Source organism: Osmia bicornis, chromosome 5 (genome assembly GCF_907164935.1).
Source record: "Osmia bicornis bicornis chromosome 5, iOsmBic2.1, whole genome shotgun sequence".
Taxonomy (NCBI): domain Eukaryota; kingdom Metazoa; phylum Arthropoda; class Insecta; order Hymenoptera; family Megachilidae; genus Osmia; species Osmia bicornis.
Genome location: NC_060220.1, coordinates 11,740,836 through 11,761,421, shown reverse-complemented (window position 1 = coordinate 11,761,421; position 20,586 = coordinate 11,740,836). Strand labels below are relative to the sequence as shown.

At 41.8% G+C, this 20,586-nt stretch overlaps 2 protein-coding genes across 2 annotated transcripts; both read right to left on the bottom strand.

Moving 5' to 3' along the window:
• Nucleotides 1-5,471: 5,471 nt before the first annotated feature.
• On the bottom strand, nucleotides 5,472-8,300 carry LOC114881188. Its single transcript, XM_029197891.2, has one exon. The coding sequence runs from the start codon at nucleotides 8,298-8,300 to the stop codon at nucleotides 5,472-5,474; it is 2,829 nt and encodes a 942-aa protein (XP_029053724.2).
• Nucleotides 8,301-18,949: 10,649 nt separating this feature from the next.
• LOC123987768 lies at nucleotides 18,950-20,014 on the bottom strand. Its single transcript, XM_046285651.1, has one exon. The coding sequence runs from the start codon at nucleotides 20,012-20,014 to the stop codon at nucleotides 18,950-18,952; it is 1,065 nt and encodes a 354-aa protein (XP_046141607.1).
• Nucleotides 20,015-20,586: the final 572 nt, after the last annotated feature.

The window sequence follows — 20,586 nt, the reverse complement described above, 5'->3', positions numbered from 1 at the left end:
GATTACCATTCTTTCGATAAACTGTCCGAGTATTGGCAACGAACCCCTTCTCGCTTCGACCCCCCCTTTTGTCAACCCCCCTTTTTCAGTAGACTACGCGTAACGTAGAGACCCCCGCGAGAACCCATCCCGACCCTGTACCTTTCCACCCCTAGCTATTTCCACCTTGCGTACTCCCCCGCGAAACTGTGCGGACGTAAGTGCCCGAGACCCCTCTGTTGTGAATCCCCCAATACCCCTTTCCCTTTTTGATTTCGGTTGCCACAAGAAGTGGCTGGCGCCCAACAACGAATTTTGTATTTTGCGACGTTCCCTTTCTTTTTGTTGTATAGAGTGAACCCCTGAAAGGGTCACAGTGTTTATTCAAGAAAATGATGTGTTGTTGTTGTTTATAATATAATAATAAAAAGGTAAGTAATGTAAAAAGAATATTGAATGTAATCAAATAATATTAATGAATTAATGTAATTAATTAACGAATTGAATTAATGTAGTTAAATAACAAATGTTGCGCCCTGTTTTAAAATACAAAAAGAAAATAATTGTATTAGTCGAGTACAGTGAGTACGCCCTGGATTAGAAAATACAAAGAAAATAAACTGATTAAATTGACAATCGAGTTTGTGCTAAATTTGAAATACAATTGAAGAAAATCAGATTATTAATTACAAAATAATTCAACCTAAAATAAAAATATAGAGAAAAATAAATTGATTAGTGAACGCGGCTCTAGATAGGATTATCAAATTTTAAATCTATAACTTGAATTTATAATTTAATATAATTTAAATAAGATGATTGATTTGTCGGAAAATTGGCCAGGATCCGTTCTGACGCTGTAGGAGCTAGCTCGTTCGGCCGCAGTTCGGTTTCTGGGCAACTTAGCCGTCACTGAACAGGCCGCATCCAAGGAGCTTCTGCTTTCGCTCGCTCGTTAAGCTTGGTAGCGAACACTGCAAAACGGTATCGTCGCTCTAGAGCCAGTGTACTGATAGGCCGCATCCAAGGAGCTTCGGCTTTCGCTCGCTCGTTAAGCTTGGTTGCGAACCTGACACGTAGGAGAACCGCTGCGAACCGATAGTTGAGCGCTCCGGGTCTGACGCGGAACCTTTGCCGCCTCGCCGACAAAAGAATCTAAGGTTACTGAATTCTATATAGAAATCGTACCATAGACCCGTGTCGGACTACGATCAGAATCGAAGTGAAAAATCTTTGCACGGCACGCTCGTATTTATACCGGAGAACTGCTGACGTAGCAGTTTTTTCTACCTGCACTTTTGATACCGGAAGTGTTTGGACTTTGACCTGCGCGTACGTGACTCCGTGCATATCGCTATCTCTGTCTACGCGCTGTTGCTGTCTCTTTCTACTCTGCGCTTGTTCCTATCTCTTTCTAAGCGCTATTGCTGTCCCTGTCTATTTATTTCGCGCGCTGTGTCGATCTGTTCTCGACGCGGTAGAATTATGGACGCGACAATTATCGACGTATATTTTGAAGTATATAAAATTTTCTTGTTAAATATAAATATTAATAAATATAAGATTCTTTTCAGTTATTAAGTATGAATATAATTATGTAAATCAAAATAGTACAATAATAAAAAATGAACTGCTAAAAATCTTAATTATAAAAAAAACGAAAAAATGAATAAATATTTTAATAAATACTAATTTTGAAATTTCTTCTTATTTATCATTCTTCCTGCTGGATGTTGCAAATGTATATTACATATCTAATGTCGATACAGTAATAACGATACTGTTATTATATGTACATTGATCTGTGGGAAGGGTTTAGTATATTACATTATATCTAATGTAGATATAGTATAAAGGATATTGTTATTTGATGTACATTGACTTGTGGGAAGGAATCAGTATATTGCAGTAGATCTAATGTAGATATAGTAATAATGATATTGTTATTATGTGTTCATTACATATCTAAAGTAGATATAGTAGTGACGATAATGTTACAATCTGTGCATAGATCTGTGGGAAGGGATCAGTATATTACATTATATCTAATGTAGATATAGTAATAATGATATTGTTATCAAATGTACATTGATCTGTGGGAAGGAATCAGTATATTACATTAGATCCAATGCAGATATAGTAATAGTGATATTGTTATTAAATGTACATTGGTCTGTGGGATTAAATTAGTATATTAAATTACATCTGATGTAGATATAGTAATAATGGTATTGTTATTAAATGTACATTGATCTGTGGGATTAAATTGGTATATTAAATTATATTTAATGTAGATATAGTAATAATGATATTGTTATCAGAGGTACATTTATCAGTGGGAGGGAATCAGTATATTACATTAGATCCAATGTAGATATAGTAATAATGATATTGTTATTAAATATACATTGCTCTGTGGGATTAAGTCAGTATATTAAATTACATCCGATGTAGATATGGTAATAATGATATGGATATTAAATGTATATTACATATCTAATATTGATATAGTAATAACGATACTGTTATTATATGTACTTTGATCTGTGGGATGAGATCAGTATATTACAATAGATCTAATGTAGATATAGTAATAATGATATTGTATGCGATTTTATGGCTGGCTGTTGCCGCAATGTTATGCCGCTAGTGAATCGGGTTTTAAATAAGTGCGATGCACTTTGAAAAGGAAACAGTTTATTTAATATAAGAACCGCTTACCGCGGAGGTCGGTTTATTACACTTTTCCGTTCGCGCAACACGGTCAATCTTCGAAAATTACTGTACTCGCTCGCCAAGGTTCGTTTCTATAATTGCTCTAATCGCCTTTGTTGTTCCGGCTGTTTTACAGATTCCGGTTGGCACACGGATTTGTTTCACGGAGCTCCCGAGCGCCAATTAGGGGGCTCCGTGACCTTTTTATTACCTTATTTGGTAATATGCTTTGCGGTCTGTCTATGTGTGAGGGCCTGACACTCTTCCTTGCCGGGCCGGAGAGCGGGGCTAGGAGGCTGGGGTCAGGCCTTTTCTCGTCTCCGCGTTCGACAGTTTTTTGCGGTTTAGCGCGCGACTATTCTGGAACGGTTTTTATTTCTTCCGATTTGTTGAAACGTGTTTTTCGGCTCTGTATTTTCTTTTTGTTATTATAAACGTTAAATTTAAGTATTAATAATTTGTTTGCAACGCATTCTTTCGCGAACATTTCCGCCCGCCTCGATCACTCGTGATCGACCGTGACGCTCGGTCGCTTCGGTTATATGAAAACATACCACGCATACTCATTCGTTCTCACTCTGTGTTTACAAACAGTCTCATTCATTCTTCATTCATAGGCAGTCTGCATACTTGAGTGATCGGTCTAGTGTACTCGGTCGTCGCCGTTCTTACTCGAATCACTCGCACGAGATTATCCCCGCCCGTGAAAATCTTCGTTACCCTTCCCAAATTCCACTGAGTTGGAGGGAGATTGCTGTTCCGCAATAGAACTAAGTCGCCGACACGCAACGACTCGCTCGCGATTCGCCATTTCGTTTTAGTTTGTAGCGTTGTCAAGTAATCCGCGGACCACAGCTTCCAAAATCGTTCGTGGACTTTTTGTATTGCCTGCCATCTCGAAAGTCGCGAGTCAGCCACGTCTAACAATGAGACGTCGGGTACGGACATTAAGTGAGAGCCTGTGAGAAAGTGACCCGGGGTTAATACATCGAGACTTTCCGGATCGTTACGAAGCGGACATAATAGACGCGAATTGAGGCAGCATTCTATTTTACAAAGCAACGTCGGAAATTCCTCGAAAGTGGCGTTAAAGGAGCCTAGTATTCGTTTTAAATGATGCTTAACGCTCTTGACGCCTGCTTCCCATAGACCGCCGAAGTGAGGCGCACCGGGCGGGATAAACTTCCACTCCACTCCCCGTGTGGCCACGTCATTACAAAATTCGTTATCCGAACTAAGGTTTCGTATTCGCGATCTAATTTCGTTACACGCGCCTTTAAAATTTGTGCCGTTGTCGGAAAAAACTTTCGCGGGCAGGCCTCTTCGTGACGTAAATCGCTCGAACGCGGCTAAGAATGTGGCTGTGGTATAGTCGCAGACTAATTCTAAGTGTACAGCCCGAACGCACAAACAAACAAACAGCGCTAGGTAACATTTTCGTGTCTTTTGCCCGCGGTCTTGTGAGACGCGGCATGCAAATGGGCCTGCATAATCGACCCCTACAATACTAAACGGGCGACTTGGCGTCACGCGTTCTCGTGGCAAGTCTCCCATTTGCTGCTGTAAGGTTTGTGCGCGCTGTCGAACGCAAATTATGCATTTCGCTATTAATCCCTTTACTTGGGTTCGCGCGTGAATAACCCAATACTGCTGGCGCAAGGTTCGCAGTGCCAGTTGCAGCCCTCCATGCTGCGTCATGATGTGCACGTGCCTCAAAATTAGTGAAGTGATGTGGCATCGCGGAAGTATTATCGGATACTTCTCCGATTCCGACAGAGGTGAGTACTTTAAGCGCCCACCAACGCGAATTATGTGATCTTTATCTAAATACGGAGAAAGAGCCAAAATTGAACTTTTAGTTAGCACTCCTTTTGGTTTAGCAAGTTCTCTCAATTCTACCGGGAAGTGATTCGCTTGAATCAGTTGAAAGCATTTAGTTTTTGCGAACTGTATTTCTGTCTTCGAGACGACTGTGCCCTTCTCTATGTTTGGATTTTTTCTACACGCGTTGTAGAATTTGTACACGTATACAAGTACTCTCAATAATTTAGGCCACGAAGAGAAACGAGAGAAGATCTCCAACGGTTCTAGTTTGCGATCTACGTTTGAAATCAGCTGTACCGAACATTCCTCGCCAACCTGCTCGTCTCTTGGAGTGACCCCTTGCTGTGGCCAGCTCTCAGAGGGATCTGACAGCCAGCTCGGTCCACTCCACCAGAGATCATGTTCCTTGAGATCCCTGGCTGAGCATCCTCGCGACGCGCAATCGGCGGGTTTTGAGTCCCTGGGACGTGACGCCACAGAGCGGAGGGTAAGCTCGTTTGCACTTCCGATACTCGATTTGCTACGAAAGTCTCCCAGTTTCCTGGAGGCGCATTTAGCCAATCTAATACGACTTTTGAATCTGACCAACAGACGATGGCATCGTGTTTGACTCGCAACGCCCCAAGAACAAAATTGATCGCCTGACTCAACAGCTCAGCCGCGCAGAGTTCAAGCCGAGGAATGCTCTGCACTTTCAACGGGGCCACCTCAGTTTTTGCATACAGCAGTGAAACCTTTGTTGACGAAGACTCTACTCGGATATACACCGCTGCTGCATACGCTAGATGAGAGGCATCACAGAAGCCGTGTAGTTGCACCGTTTTTATCTCCCCTCTTGCGCCTACCCATCTAGGAATCGAAATATTTCTAGTATAGAAGAGCATTGAGTGAAACTTCTCACAATCACGTGCTAAATCTGACGGTAAATTGTCGTCCCAATCAACTTTTGTCAACTACAACTTTTGTAAGATTATTTTTCCTTGAACAATAAAGGGTGCTATCCAACCTAACGGATCGTATGTTTTTGCCAATAGCGATAAGAATGCCCGCTTCGTGTATTTCTTGAATTCGGGAGTATTTGTGTGAAAATGAAAGACATCGGAGGAAGGGTTCCACTGAATTCCTAACACCTTTACCCTTTCGTCATCCTGCAAGGTTCTGTTAACCACTAACCCATGATCCTCTGATGGGATATCTTGGAGAAGAGACGAAGAGTTGCTTATCCATTTTCTCAATTTAAACCCGCCCGCCATGAGCAATCGGTTCAGCTCATCGCGCATGTGCACTAAGAGCGACGGATCGTCTGCACCGAACATAGCATCGTCTACGTAGAATTCGTCTAACAAGATGGCTGCTCCTAACGGATACTTTTCGCCTTCGTCTTTCGCGAGTTGTTTTAAGACGCGATTGGCATGAAAGGGTGCACATGCCGTGCCGTATGTGACGGTTTCCAAACGATAAGCTGCTAGCGGGGAGTTTTCTGAAGAACGCCAGAAGATACACTGATATTTAGTGTCTTCGGGTGCTACGCGTATTTGGCGGAACATTTGCGCAATGTCCGCCGTGTATACGAAGCGGTGCCAACGCCACCTAATCAGTATCGCAAACAGATTTGCTTGCAAATTGAGCCCTACGTGGAGGCAGTCATTCAATGATTTGCCGTTAGAGGAGCTCATTGAAGCATTGAAGACTACGCACAATTTCGTGGTCTGGCTTTCCTGACGCAATACAGATAAGTGCGAAATAAAAACTTTATCGTTTAAAGATTCGGTTTCCCTGATTCGACTCATGTGACCTAAATCAAGATATTCTTGCAAAAAGGTTTGATATTCCCTATACACCTCGGGATTCTTCCTTACTCGCAATTCGGTTGACTGAAAAATTTTCCTTGCAATATTTGCAGTGTCCCCAACCGTGAGCTTGGGGTTTTTTGCGAACGGCAACCTAACCTCATAACGTCCATCGGTACGGCGGCGGTGAGTTTCTTTGAAATGGTTTTCACAGTCTAATTGATCGCGAGATAATCCTAACCCCTTTGGAGTCTCCTCTAATTCCCAGAATTTTTTCAGATTTTTATGCAGATCGTCGAGTAACTCGACGTGATGGACTTGCAGCCCCGATCGCACGCTTCCGTGTGTTGGCCCACACGATCCTGACAGGACCCAGCCAAACACGGTACGCTGCGCGATCGGGGTACCGGGTGGTCCTTTTACCACCCCATCCAGCATGATTTTGCCGTATTCGTTAGCCCCGATTAGTAAGTCAAACCCTTGGAAGTTACTGGGCTGTGGATCAGCAAGAGGTAAGTCGACTAAGTGCTTCCATTTTGAATCGAAATTGAAAGAACTCGGGGTGTAAGAGGTTAGACTCTTTAATACCAGAGCCGAGAATCTAATTTTGGCTTCTTCCCTATTTTTTAGGTTACAAGAGGACATCTTTAGTTCGACCGCATGCTTTACCCTTCCCGTGCGGACCCCCCCTATTCCGGAGAGATTTACCGCGACAGGTAATTTTTTGGCTTTGAGGTGATCTGCTATGCGTTCGGTGACGCACGTGACCTGCGAACCCTGATCCAGCAGTGCGCGCACGAGAATAGTTCTGCCGTTATCCGCGATAATTTTAACACACGCGGAAGGCAGCAGTGCTTTATTAATGCAAGAGTAAGCTATATGACACGTGGATGATTGCTCCTTCTCATCCTGTTGAGCAGTGGAGGGTAAATCAATCTCTGCTGCCTTCTGCTGAGTTTCAGCAGCTCGACTGCTGCTGACATTGAAGTCGACGTTTTTAAAGTGCACCAACGTGTGATGTTTACCGTGACAGGCGACGCAGGCTGATTTCGAGAGGCATTTTGCCGTACCATGCCCCGGTTTGAGACAGCGAATACATAAATGATTCTCGAAAAGAAAAGCCCGCCGTTCATTGACGTGCTTCTGCTTAAATTTATTACAAGTTGCTAAGGCGTGGCTTGCTTTGCAGAATGCACACTTAATAGCACTAGAGTCAGTCTGATGTGACACTATAGACGTGCGTTTGTCTGAACTTCGCCTTTTAATCTTTGACTCGTCAACCTGCGCCGACTGTTTGCTCGACTCGACCGCATCAGCCGCGCGTATCCGACAGGTTATGAATTCGTCCAATTCTGCGAACGATGGCAGCGCGGTGCTGCCCCCTAATTTAAGCTCCCAATCATTCAAGGATGCGCGGTCCAGTTTTAAGATTATCAGAAAATTGAAAAGATCATCCCAGCTTGCTACCGGTCTCCCCAAATTAATTAATACTTGACGAACATCGTTCGCCTTGTCTCGCAGGTTGCACAATTCCTTGGCAGATGGGCGGTTTATATTGGGTATTTCTGTAAGCGTTCGCAGATGTGAGTAGACTATTAGACGCGTGTTATCGTACCTTTTTCTCAGGAGCTCCCATGCTATGGTGTAATTTGACTCTGTTACCGCGATATTCTTCAGAATTAAGGCGGCTTCGCCCGAAAGACTGGATTTTAGATAATGAAGTCTCTGCACCCCTGTTAGTGCACCGTTCTGATCTACCAATGCCAGAAATAAGTCGCGATAATTCTCCCACTCATGAAAGTCTCCTGTGAAGGTTGGCATTGTAATTTGCGGTAATTTAATTGAGTTCACGACGTTTTGCGAATTAGCAATATGACTTTCGTCAAACGACGACTGCGCGACCGGCGGAGGCTTTAATTTCGTTAAAGTAATCGCACGCTTCTTCAAATATACAAGATGTTTCGACAAATAAATCTTTGACAAAGTACTCATCCTTTGCAGTTGCTTCCTTGTCTGCCAGCGCGAGGATCTGCATGTGCTGCTAGACGAAATTCTCCCAGTATCCCCGTAGGTTGTTGAGTCTGCTACTGGTGACGGTTGAGGTTCGCTGCGCCTTTCTCAGCTTGCTGAAGCTCCCCACTGCTCGGCTAATGAGACCCATGGAAGCGGATTGAGCTACGTACAGCTCCTTCATGGACAGATTCTTGGAGGCCATGTCGGTTGATTGACTCCGTGTAGTGTGTTGGAGGGTGTCGCTGCTTCAGTGAAGCCCAGGCACCTTTTGCTGGCAAATTTGTGCGTCCCGGTATAATCCGGTAAAGGGTGTCGCTGCTTTTGAAGCCCAGGCACCGTGTTTTAAGCACAAACTGCACTCCCGATCACTAAATCCGGCTCGAAGGACCACTTTTACTGTATGCGATTTTATGACTGGCAGTTGCCGCAATATTATGCCGCTAATGAATCGGATTTTAAATAAATGCGATGCACGTTGACTAGGACACAGTTTATTTAATATAAGAACCGCTTACCGCGAAGGTCGGTTTATTACAAGTTTCCGTTCGCGCAACACGGTCAATCTTCGAAAATTACTGTACTCGCTCGCCAAGGTTCGCTTCTATAATTGTTTCAATCGCCTTTGTTGTTCCGGCTGTTTTATACATTCCGGTTGGCACACGGATTTGATTCACGGAACTCCCGAGCGCCAATTAGGGGGCTCCGTGACCTTTTTATTACCTTATTTGGTAATATGCTTCGCGGTCGGTCTATGTGTGAGGGCCTGACACTCTTCCGTGCCGGGCCGGAGAGCGGGGCGCGGAGGCTAGGGTCACGCCTTTTTTCGTCTCCACGTTCGACAGTTTTTTGCGGTTTAGCGCGCGACTATTCTGGAACGGTTTTTATTTCTTCCGATTTGTTGAAACGTGTTTTTCGGCACTGTATCTTCTTTTTGTTATAATAAATGTTAAATTTAAATATTAATAATTTGTTTGCAACGTATTCTTTCGTAAACATATATTGTTATTAAATGTTTATTACATATCTAATGTAGATATGGTAATGACGATAATGTTATAATCTGTGCATTGATCTGTGGGGAGGGATCAGTATATTACATTATATCTAATGTAGATATAGTAATAATGATATTGTTATCAAATGTCCATTGATCTGTGGGAAGGAATCAGTATATTACAGTAGATCCAGTGTAGCTATAGTATCAACGATGTTGTTATTAAATGTACATTGATCTGTGGGAAGGGATCAGTATATTACATTGAATCTAATGTAGATACAGTAATAACGATATTGTTATCAAATGAACATTGGTCCGCGGGAATAAATCAGTATATTACATTATATCTAATGTAGATATAGTAATAACGATACTGTTCTTATATGTACATTGATCTGTGGGAAAGGATCAGTATATTACATTATATCTAATGTAGATATAGTAATAATGATATTGTTATTCTATGTATATTACATATCTAATGTAGATATAGTAATAACGATACTATTACTATATGTACATTGATCTGTGGGAAGGGATTAGTATATTACATTATATCCAATGTAGATATAGTATCAACGATGTTGTTATTAAATGTACATTGATCTGTGGGAAGGGATCAGTATATTACATTATACCTAATGTAGATATAGTAATAATGATATTGTTATCAAATGTCCATTGATCTGTGGGAAGGAATCAGTATATTACAATAGATCCAATGTAGATATAGTATCAACGATGTTGTTATTAAATGTACATTGGTCCGTGGGAATAAATCAGTATATTACATTATATCTAATGTAGATATAGTAATAATGATATTGTTATCAAATGTCCATTGCTCCGCGGGAATAAATCAGTATATTACATTATACCTAATGTAGATACAGTAATAATGATATTGTTATTAATTGAACATTGGTCTGTGGGAATAAATCAGTATATTACATTATATCTATTGCACATATAGTATCACCGATGTTGTTATTAAGGGGGTAGACACGGCACGTGACCTGTCCGATTTGGCCGGTCGGTATTACAGCAGATTTTTCTGCACAAAAATGGTAATACCATAGACATAAGGGTGGCCGATGAAAACGGGCGGGCGCTTTTTACTAATTCTGTATTCTATTCTGAATGTAAAAGAAATAGTCAGCTGTCGCATTGTACTTGACAAAATTTTAACGCAAATTTGGTTGATAGTGCAAGTGTAGAAAATTTAGTATACTTTTAATTAATTAAAATATGCTTATGCTGCAATATGTTACGTTGGAGTGAGGAACTATAATTGAGAATGAAAAATAAATGATGGGAAATCCCAGAAAAGTAAAGTTTCTTAGGTTACATCTTTTTTTATATAAAAATACTAAACGGTTAGGTTGTGTTAAGATTAGTAAATAAATAACGAATGAATATTTAAACAAAAAGGGATTAAAATACTACCCATTAAAGAACAAGCCTTTTTTATTAATAAAATAATACAGTAGAACATGAACTCTATACACTTATAAGATAATTGAAAGCAATTATTGAACAAACATTATGTATACAATTTGGTTGAGACGATTCCGGATCGCTTATGCTATCATGCTGTACACCCTTGATCTGTAAAAATAAATAAGTTAATAACAATTTCCTTTTGATTTTATACTATTTGAATGTAAAAACTGTTACTTACACTTCCTGATGAATCCACTATTAGGAAAGTAAAAATTAATAGGAGAGTGTGAAGAGACCCACCACCACCCCCGTCAAAGACGGTCCTCTTCACTCCCCACATCTGTACTTTTGTGCATTTGTATACTTACGCCTTTGAACATTATTGGACAGCTCTTCATATGCGCTGTGTGCACTCGCAGGTGCAATTGCGATTTTCAATTGTAATCCTTTACTGTTAATAAATAAATATATATTGCGGACCTCCTAAATAAAGAAATAAATACAACATGATAATGATTATAAATGAATTCACGTACAGGTAATAACAATAGAAGCTTTGTACTTACCTTTTTATACACGTGTGTTCCCGTTTTCTCCCAGATTATAAATTGTTTTCCCTTCCGATAAAAGAAACAAGTAGCTGAAAGTAAAAATTAATAGGAGAGTGTGAAGAGATCCACCACCACCCGCATCAAAGATATTATTATACACCTCATCGTGTGTGGTGTGTGCACCGCCGAGTGTAGTAGTCAATAGACTGTAGAACAGCTCATCATATGAGCTGTGGGTACTCGACGGTACAGTCGCAATAGACTATAGAACAGCTCATCATATGAGCTGTGTGCACTCGCAGGTGCATTGCGACCTTAGATTGCAATCGTTTAATATACATTTCATCATATGAACTGTATGCACTCGTCGATGCAATTCTGATTTTTATGTACATCGTCACATGTCCTTTCTTGTGTACTGCTACATGTATTGTTGCTCTGTTTTATGTATGCAGGCTCTCCAATCGGTTGCTGCCGATTAAATCTTCTATCTATAATTTCTGGCAACATGGAGTCTTCATAAAACCTTTTCAGTTTTTGCTCCATTTCTGTTGCCCAGAATCTGTCTTCTCTTTGTACTTTTGTAATTTTGATTCCTTTTTTTGTCCATAAACAGAATAAAGCAGTTTGCCTATTCGCTATGTGCAATTGTCCTTGGATTTGATAATAATACTGATGAATTTTATTCATCTCATCACCTCGAAATATACGCCGCATCGCAAGTAAATGCTGTATTGCTTCAGCAGGCGATAAATCCTTCGCCGATTCAGGGCATTTCATTTCGACGATAGTATCATCGTCCACGAGGCCGTCAGGAGTTGCACCTAAATAAGGCACAACGGCATCGATGAATAAACCACACGGTAGAATATGGATTCCCAGTTCCGTTTCCAGTTGTCTCAAGGCATTTGCCTCGTTCTCTCTTCCGTATTCAAGGGAACGCAAATATTGAATTTGCGGATACATTATACTCCTTACCGTATTTCCTCTTGGCGTATTCTTTCTCAATCGGCATACCTTGCCGAAATGTGATGCAGTTAATAATTTTTTACGGTAAGCTATCCATTTTTCACTCTTTGCCTGATCGCGAGTTTCTGCTTCAATGTTATCTCGTATCGTTTGCCACTGAAGGAGTGTAAGCATGTGCCTCTCACACTCAGAAGAGAATACTGCTTCTTCCATATCTGGTTTTTCTGCCGTGGGACCGTAATCTTTGTCGCACGATTGCTTTTCGTATCAAGAAGAACATGCTTTGGCTTTTTGCTTATATTTCGCTGCCATTTCCGATGCATGCTTACGTCGTTGTTCCATATTTTGTACAATTGTTGTCGGTTCCTTCTTCATAGCAGTACTCAATCGGCTGAACGACTTTCTTGAATTGAAATGAAGGACAGCAGCAGAGACTCTACCCTGATACGAGGGTGTGAAGAGATCCACGTAATTTCGCAATTACGTTATTGAAACTTTCCACTGCATTATTATTTAAACCATATAACAAGCTTTCAGCTTGTGGAAAGAACGGTTGCATCGCTTCTTCAATGTTTTGATAAATGCCGCATTCTTTCAATTGTGGAACATAGTTCACTCTGTTCGGGTCAGAGTATTTCTTGCAGAAGTATGCTAATCTTTGACACTCCTGATGTTCACCAAAAACATGGCTCGCTACATTTTTCATGTCTGTTTTTAAATTTTTTATTTGATCAGCGAGTGTTACTTTCTCTTTGAATCGGTATTCTGCTGCTTTTTTCACACCAGTGCGTAGACGAAGGGCATTCTCTTTTACAATAGCTCGTAGTTCCTTGAAGCGACCTTTTGTGGCGATCTCATTTATTTTTCTACTAAAGTTGCGTAGCAGGTGATTGGTGCATTCAATTTTGCGTACATGCACCATATACTCTTTGTATGGATCATTGTCCAATATCTTTTTATACACACTGCTGTTACGTCCCTAGCTATAACCCTTTTTCGTCTTTCGCCATTCCAAAGAGGTCTTGCTCTGGAATCCGCGAACCATCAGCGTTTTCTCGCTTAGCGACGACCGCGATACGAAATCAGGGAACTCGCGGAATGCGATGGCGAAAACCCTTTGCTTGCAGGTCTTCGCAAGCAAGGAGCGTGACCTACTCCCCTTTTGGGAGTATAAGTTATCGGTGCAACGCAGGTACGCCAGTTCCATGATAGCGTAAAGCAGAGACCGAAGTTCTGTCCGTTCGTGACCCGCAGTAGATCCGCGCTCAAGGCTACTCGAAACCAGGAAGATCATCGACGACGTGCTCGGCCGACGGTTCAACACGAGTGTATCGCCGCAATCTGAGATAGCAGATTCATAATTGGACCAAGTCCAGGAGTGCACCCGTGTGCTGTGCAGGACCACCACCAACCGCTTGTATCTCCAAGGTCGAGTCATAGCCACGCGCCGCGAGTCTAGTGTAACGTCCGAACCGCGAACATAGTGTAAAACGAGACCTCTCGAGTGAATGAACTGTGAGTGAATACGAGAACGAACGAGTGACGTACAACACCTGAAGTCAGCGAAGGGTATGTAACGACAAACGAGAATATATATAATATTGAAAACCCATACACATATCAACAATTACTAAACGCCCTATCCTGCATCCTTTATTACCCGCAAGGAAGGTCAAGGTACGCTTTAGCGTTTAAATCGGCAGAACCCAAAGATCAGAGTAACAGAGTAAGAACCACCCGTAAGGTGGAACGTAACACTGCTATCTCCATTGGCAACTAATATTGAATATATCAGACCGTGCATTTCTATGCTGGATTTAAATCCGTCTACAATAGCAGCACTTTCCATATCAGTTGAATTCTGGTTACGACCCCAATTTTTGAAGCAACGATGCTGCCGTGCCTGTTCCTTCTTCTTGGCTGCGGTTTGGCAAATTATACAGAATTTATTCTTGACATTGATGTAGAGCACCTTTTTAGTGTGGTATCCCACGATGGCTCCTACACCAGAAAGGGAGTTGTAATCACCTCCACGGTATGATCTCTTCATCCAGCTGCCATCTGCGACAACTGGAATCCATGGTATATTACAACCAGGTAGTATATCGCCTCTTGCTATGGCTAGCTCTTTTTCTAATTTCCCTGCGTCTTCTATTTCCCGTTGCGCAGCCAATTCGAACGCATCGATTATTTCATCTTGGCATTTTTCGTAAATTCTCTTGCTCATGCACGACACGTTCATGCCAGAAAGTATTTCCTCTAGTTGATTGTGTCCGCCGCCTGTCATCATTGTATCGAAAAGAGCGCCGCGGTTAATGTCCATTGTGTTATCACTGTTCTGAAGGCACGATACGCACTCGACGTGATTACACATTTGGCATTTTACTTTATACTTTTTTTCCAGTCCGTTTTGTTGACATCCAATTATTTGGAAGTGTTCGACGCCACAGCCGATACTTGAATGTTTTCCAAGCTGTATTATTTGCTTGAAAACATGTTGAAAATCGACGAAATCTATCCCGTTAGCAACTGGTTTTTCTTTTAACTGCGGTGGTTCTGCTGTTTCTATCCATGCGTAATCTTCTAAATCAGATTCAATTTCTTCCATGTTTTCTTCATACGCTTCAATTTCTTCCACATTTTGTTCATACGCTTCAATTTCTTCCACATTTTCTTCATACGCTTCAATTTCTTCCACGTTTTCTTCATACGTTTCAATTACTTCTACGTTTTCTTCATACGCTTCCACGGTAGAAAAATCATTCGCAGCAGGCGAGTGTGGCAGCATCTCATAAGAGGTGGAAGGTTCTTCAATCACAGAAAAATCGTCCGCAGCAGGTGAGTGTGACAGCATTTCGGAAGAGCTGGTACCTGCATCGTCTACGGTACAGGTGCTCTGACCTACCGCGAGGTACGCTGCCTTCTTGAAACGTCTCCTAAGTAGAAATAACACACACACACATGCAGGTACCAAATGCAAACAATTATCCAGTCATACAGGATTGCCTCGAAATAAGCAATTGGCTCGGGACAGAACAGTTGCTTATTTCGAAGCAGGTATGCTATTCGGCTTGACTTTGTTCTCGAAACGGGACGATAGAGAACGCGAGAAACGAGTGAAAGATCCGAGGTAGCGGCAAATCATAAAGTGATCGGCCTAGCAGCGATGTTCTTTTTTTAACAAGGATAGAATATAGCATGCCCTCTCATTCTCGCACTATGCGTTTCCGAAGGCATGTAGAAGCACATGAACGAATCATGCTCCAATTTACTAATTGCGTGTTACACTCCCTCTTATTTCTTGTGACGATTATTAGTGCACATCTGTGTACGAATGTTATATAATTATTGCTAGGTTTTAAATAATACACAGGACATGTAATTACAAATATTCAAAATGTTCTCCACATTATTGATATACATAAATGGATATATAATATACGCAAAGATGTTTTAAATGCCACTCTTGAAGAAATAAAGAAAATGTAATTGTAAAACTGTTTTTCACTGGCGCATCGACAAGGAGTTTTGTATATTTTGTATATTGTTGTTACTCGCAGTATAGTAATTCCTCCGAGATTGCGACTGACTGTGGTCGGAATCGAAATGTTGCAATGACAGTAGAGGAGACTCGAAATTCTATAACTGGGCGGCAAGTCTCTGTCGTCGCGGCTCGCCTTTGTAGTAAAAGAGAGTCGTAAAACAGAAGGATAGCATGCGAGGCTCGGAACACATCAGAATAGCTAATAATAGAATGAGAAAGCATATTCCATCGTTCTTCTACTAATTGCCATCACCCAAACAAAACATCGGCTTCTCGCTTTCACAGACCTCTCACTCATTTTCCGGACCTCTTTTCTAAAGGAGAAGGATGGAGTTTTGAGCCGGAGCAGCGTAAAATTGCCAATGTTTCAATGGATCAAGGCCGTGCTGTTGAAATTTTTCACGTGACAATTCAGTCGAAACACGATATACGTCGGATTACTTATAACAGAGCTCGGTATGATTTGCACTTTTCAGCTGATTTTCAGCTGGCTCCGCGTACCGCTATTCCCCTTGCCGCGACGTTCAGCACGCAACCCACGATCCGTTCGAGGTTCAGGAGCGTATCACTCATAAACGTACGCTGGCAATAGCTTTCCACCTCACCTACGAGGTACTATTGTCGATGCGTTTTTTTTTTAGTGGTTGCCAGCATACGTTTACGAGTGATACGCTCTTGAGCCTGGAATGATTCGTAGGCTGCGCGCTGAACGTCGCGACAAGGGGAATAGCGGTTGGCGGAGCAAGCTGAAAATAGGCTGAAAAGTGGAAATCTTGCTCAGCTCTGATTTATAACAATCCGAGTTTGTAAGAAACGATAATTTATAACTGACATTGTAACCGTAACAATGATAAAAAAGCGTGGGCATCGCGCGACGGCCGATTTGAGCGAAGCTCAAGTCATAATGCGTAAATTTACAGTTTACAATTGATTTAGTAAATTCATGGTATAATATTGAAAATGAAAATAAAATGGTCAATATTAGAGAAATGATATTTATTACTATAAATAAATACGGCGAGATCGTCTTTTGTCGCGAACGTTCTCGTACGCACGATCGACGCGAAATTTCGCTGGATATCCGCTTTCAAAACATGTGAATGGGAGGCAAATAGCGGAGAGGGGCCGGAGAATTGGAGTCGATGGTACGCGCCATCATGGTAGGCGCCGAACGCGCAAAGGAGAGCTCTAATATAAAAAATGAAAGAAGGGAGAGAAGGGAATATGTAATATTGTATTACATATTATAAAATACCATGATATTACTGCATCGAAAAATAATGACTTCATGCAAATCTATAATATAAAACATAACTTACCTTTCTTGCCATTTTTTATTTTTAGATACACGCTTTGCAAATATGGTATAACTCCGATTTTTCTTATTCCCTTTCAAATGCATTCTGCTTCTTGCATTTTCACTTTCTTCTTTTCGTTCCATATTCACACAATTAGCACAATAATGTATACAAATGAAATAGTTCAAAAGTTATAAATAATACACAACAAATGAAAACTCTATTGAAAACTCTATTGCTTTCTTGCGCGTGTTCACCGTTGTGCGGAAAAAAAAGAAAATCAGAGAGAGCATCAGAAATCCAAGATGGTAAGTACCTTCCAGATGCACATACATTCGTGTCTTCCTTATTTTATGAAATAAGAAGTTTTTATTATTTACTGTGTTCATTTTTAGGACAAAATGGATTGCACTCCACCAACAACGGATGGGCCAAAAAATACGACGGATGGGTCGAATGTAAGTACCTTTACGCTCAATATCTCTATCACTTTTATTTTTCTATGTGTTGTGTGAACTGCGATTACTTATGTTCTCATTTCAGTAAATTATTTATCATGTTTACTTACAGATAAATCAGGGGAACACCGAACAAAAATTACAAAAAAATGCAGAAAAACCTGAGGAAAACAATGATTATGATAAAATAATTGCAACATATAAGAAAGAAGTAAGCATATACATATGTGCCCATAATTATGAAAGTGGTCTAACTTGGAAGGTTAGGGAACCCGGAAATTCCACAAATTATGAAACTTCGCATACAAGTACAGTAAGTCATCCGTAATACGACCCTGTTTTCCGTTGGCGCCATAATTCGGTTTTAAAGGGTGAAATTACCCCTTGAAAAAAATTCGGAACTTTCTTTGTTGTGGAATATCTTAGAAACGGTGAGAGATATGAAAAAAAGTTTAAACAAAAGTTGCACAGTTCTGTTGTGTTTACAAAATGGCGTCAAGAAAATGTTGGGGGGGAGGGGTAACTAAAAAATTATGCACTTTTCAAAAATTTTCTTGACGCCATTTTGTAAACACAACCGAACTGTGCAACTTTTGTTTAAACTTTTTTTCATATCTCTCACCGTTTTTAAGATATTCCACAAAAAAGAAAGTCTCCAATTTTTTTCAAGGGGTAATTTCACCCTTTAAAACCGAATTATGGCACCAACGGAAAACAGGGTCGTATTACGGTAAACTTACTGTACTTGTATGCGAAGTTTCATAATTTTTGGAATTTCCGGGTTCCCTAACCTTCCTTGTAAGTCAAAATTTAAAAAAAAATGAATTTATCACTTATTTCACACGACATGATTTTAAACTAAATTTATTCAATGTAATTTTTACAACAAGAAATATATGACTTAGACCACTTTCATAATTATGGGCACATATAATTGCGATTTCTCAGCGTGGAATCAACACCCATATGATTATACTACAATAACTATGTTTATGTCTTACAGATAGCAGATCTAAAAAAACAAGTTAAAAAATTTAAATATAGCAGAGGCAAAAGAGGAGGGAGAGGCAGAGGAGTAGGTAGAGGAGGAAGAGGCAGAGGAGAAAGTAGAGGAGGAAGAGGCAGAGGAGAAGGTAGAGGAGGAGGAAGAGGCAAATGGGGAGGATTTGGAAAAAATCAAACAACGATAATTTTTAAATGAAAGAAATAAAAATATTAATTAAATAAAAAAATACTATGGTTTGTTTATTGTACATTATACCCATTATTATTATTATTATTATTATTATTATTATTATTAGTTGTTGTGAGGCTAGCCGGGCACTCAGTCCTTGTGGACCATTGTACCCGGGCCGCTAGGCGGCCTCCTTACTGACTGTGCCTTGGCAGCTGGGCTTCTGTTGCGAAATTTAGATGCACCGGCACCAGGCCAGCCGAAGTGCTTAAAGATGCGGGTTCCGAGGTCCCCAGGATTAATCCTCTCAGGGCCCTCAGCTCCCTGCATCTTAGAAGTACGTGGAGAGGTGTTTCGTCCTCCTCCTCGCACCTCGGGCATTTCGACTCCTCTATGAGTCCCATGCGCGCGAGGTGTTTCCTCGTGTACCAGTGTCCTGTCACTAGTCCCACGAGCATGCGCAGTTGCGCCCTGTCTAGGTGGGTTAAGGTGTCCCCCAGCTTTTGTGACGGTCCCTCAAGTAGGGCCCTCGTGTATCTCATGCCGTTAGCGTTATGCCAGAGCCTGGTAAATTCCTGGTTCAACCGGTCCTTAGCCAGGCCTTTCAACGCGTGGGTTGAGACTCCAATGGGGTACTCTTGGCATGGCTGGGAGCTTATCGCCCCCTGTCGTGCCAGTTCGTTAGCCCTCTCATTTCCTGGGATTCCAGCATGACCTGGTACCCATATCAGCTTAACTCTGTTGTTCAGAGATAGCTGTCTCAGTGTCAGTGCACAGTCCCTGACTAGCTTCGACCTAACTTCCACTTTGTGGAGGGCTCTTAGCGCGGCCAGGCTGTCACTGCAAATATAGATGTGTTTTCCTGAGTGGGCCCTATCCAAGTTGTATTTGGCGCAGGCCCAGATGGCAAACACTTCTGCTTGGAAGACCGTAACGTGGTGGCCCAGCTTGTGGGTCATTTCGACCCTTTCCCCCGCTACCCCGGCTCCGGTGCCAGATCCGGTCTTGGAACCGTCTGTGAACCAGACTAGTCCCCCCGGAGTCAGGATGCCGTTAGGGTCTTCCAGCCATTTCTCCTTCTCTGGGATGATTAGGTCGTATTCCCGTCTGAAGAGGTACTCCGTCTTGCAGCGGTCTCCCCCGTGTGTCAGAATTAATTCCGATCCCTGATCCCTTAAGATCTCGGTGTGCCCACCGCTCGACGGGTACCATTCTTCAGCTTGATACAGGCGGATGGCCGCTCTCCAAGCCGTTGCCATCACTACTATACTCCGTTCAACGAGACGAGTCACCAAGTCAAAACAAACAACTCCATCGGTTTTCACGTGATCGGCTCTACTACTGCGGTCATTGGCTACCACATGCTACAACTCAGGGCCAAGTTATGGTGGCTGCTTGCCGAGTGCCTTTGCATGCAGGGTCAGGCAGAACCAAAGAATTTTACGATGCTATTTGGGGATCCGGAACCCGTAAGACGGCCCTGCCCTGTTCACGTGCACGTGTTTATACTTGGTGACTCGTCTCGCTGAACAGAGTGTAGATGGGGTGGCTTGATATCGAGCAGTGCACCCATTGCCATAGTGGGCGTGGTGGGGATCGCACCTGTTATCCCCAGCAACGCTATTCGGTATACTTTTTCTATTGTCCTTTTGTGTACTCCCCTCTTCATGGAGGTCCACCACACAATCGAGGCATATGTTATAATAGGTTCAAGGATGGCCTGGTATATCCACCTGACCATCCTTGGTTTGAATCCCCATGTGGGGCCAAACATTCTGCGGCAGGCCCAGTAGGTGCTAATTGCTTTCTGGGTCTGCTTATTCACATGGTC

Excerpts from the sequence above, each read along its gene's own strand:
- LOC114881188 (XM_029197891.2), bottom strand. The coding sequence starts at position 8,300 with ATGAGTACTTTGTCAAAGATTTATTTGTCGAAACATCTTGTATATTTG.
- LOC123987768 (XM_046285651.1), bottom strand. The coding sequence starts at position 20,014 with ATGGCAACGGCTTGGAGAGCGGCCATCCGCCTGTATCAAGCTGAAGAA.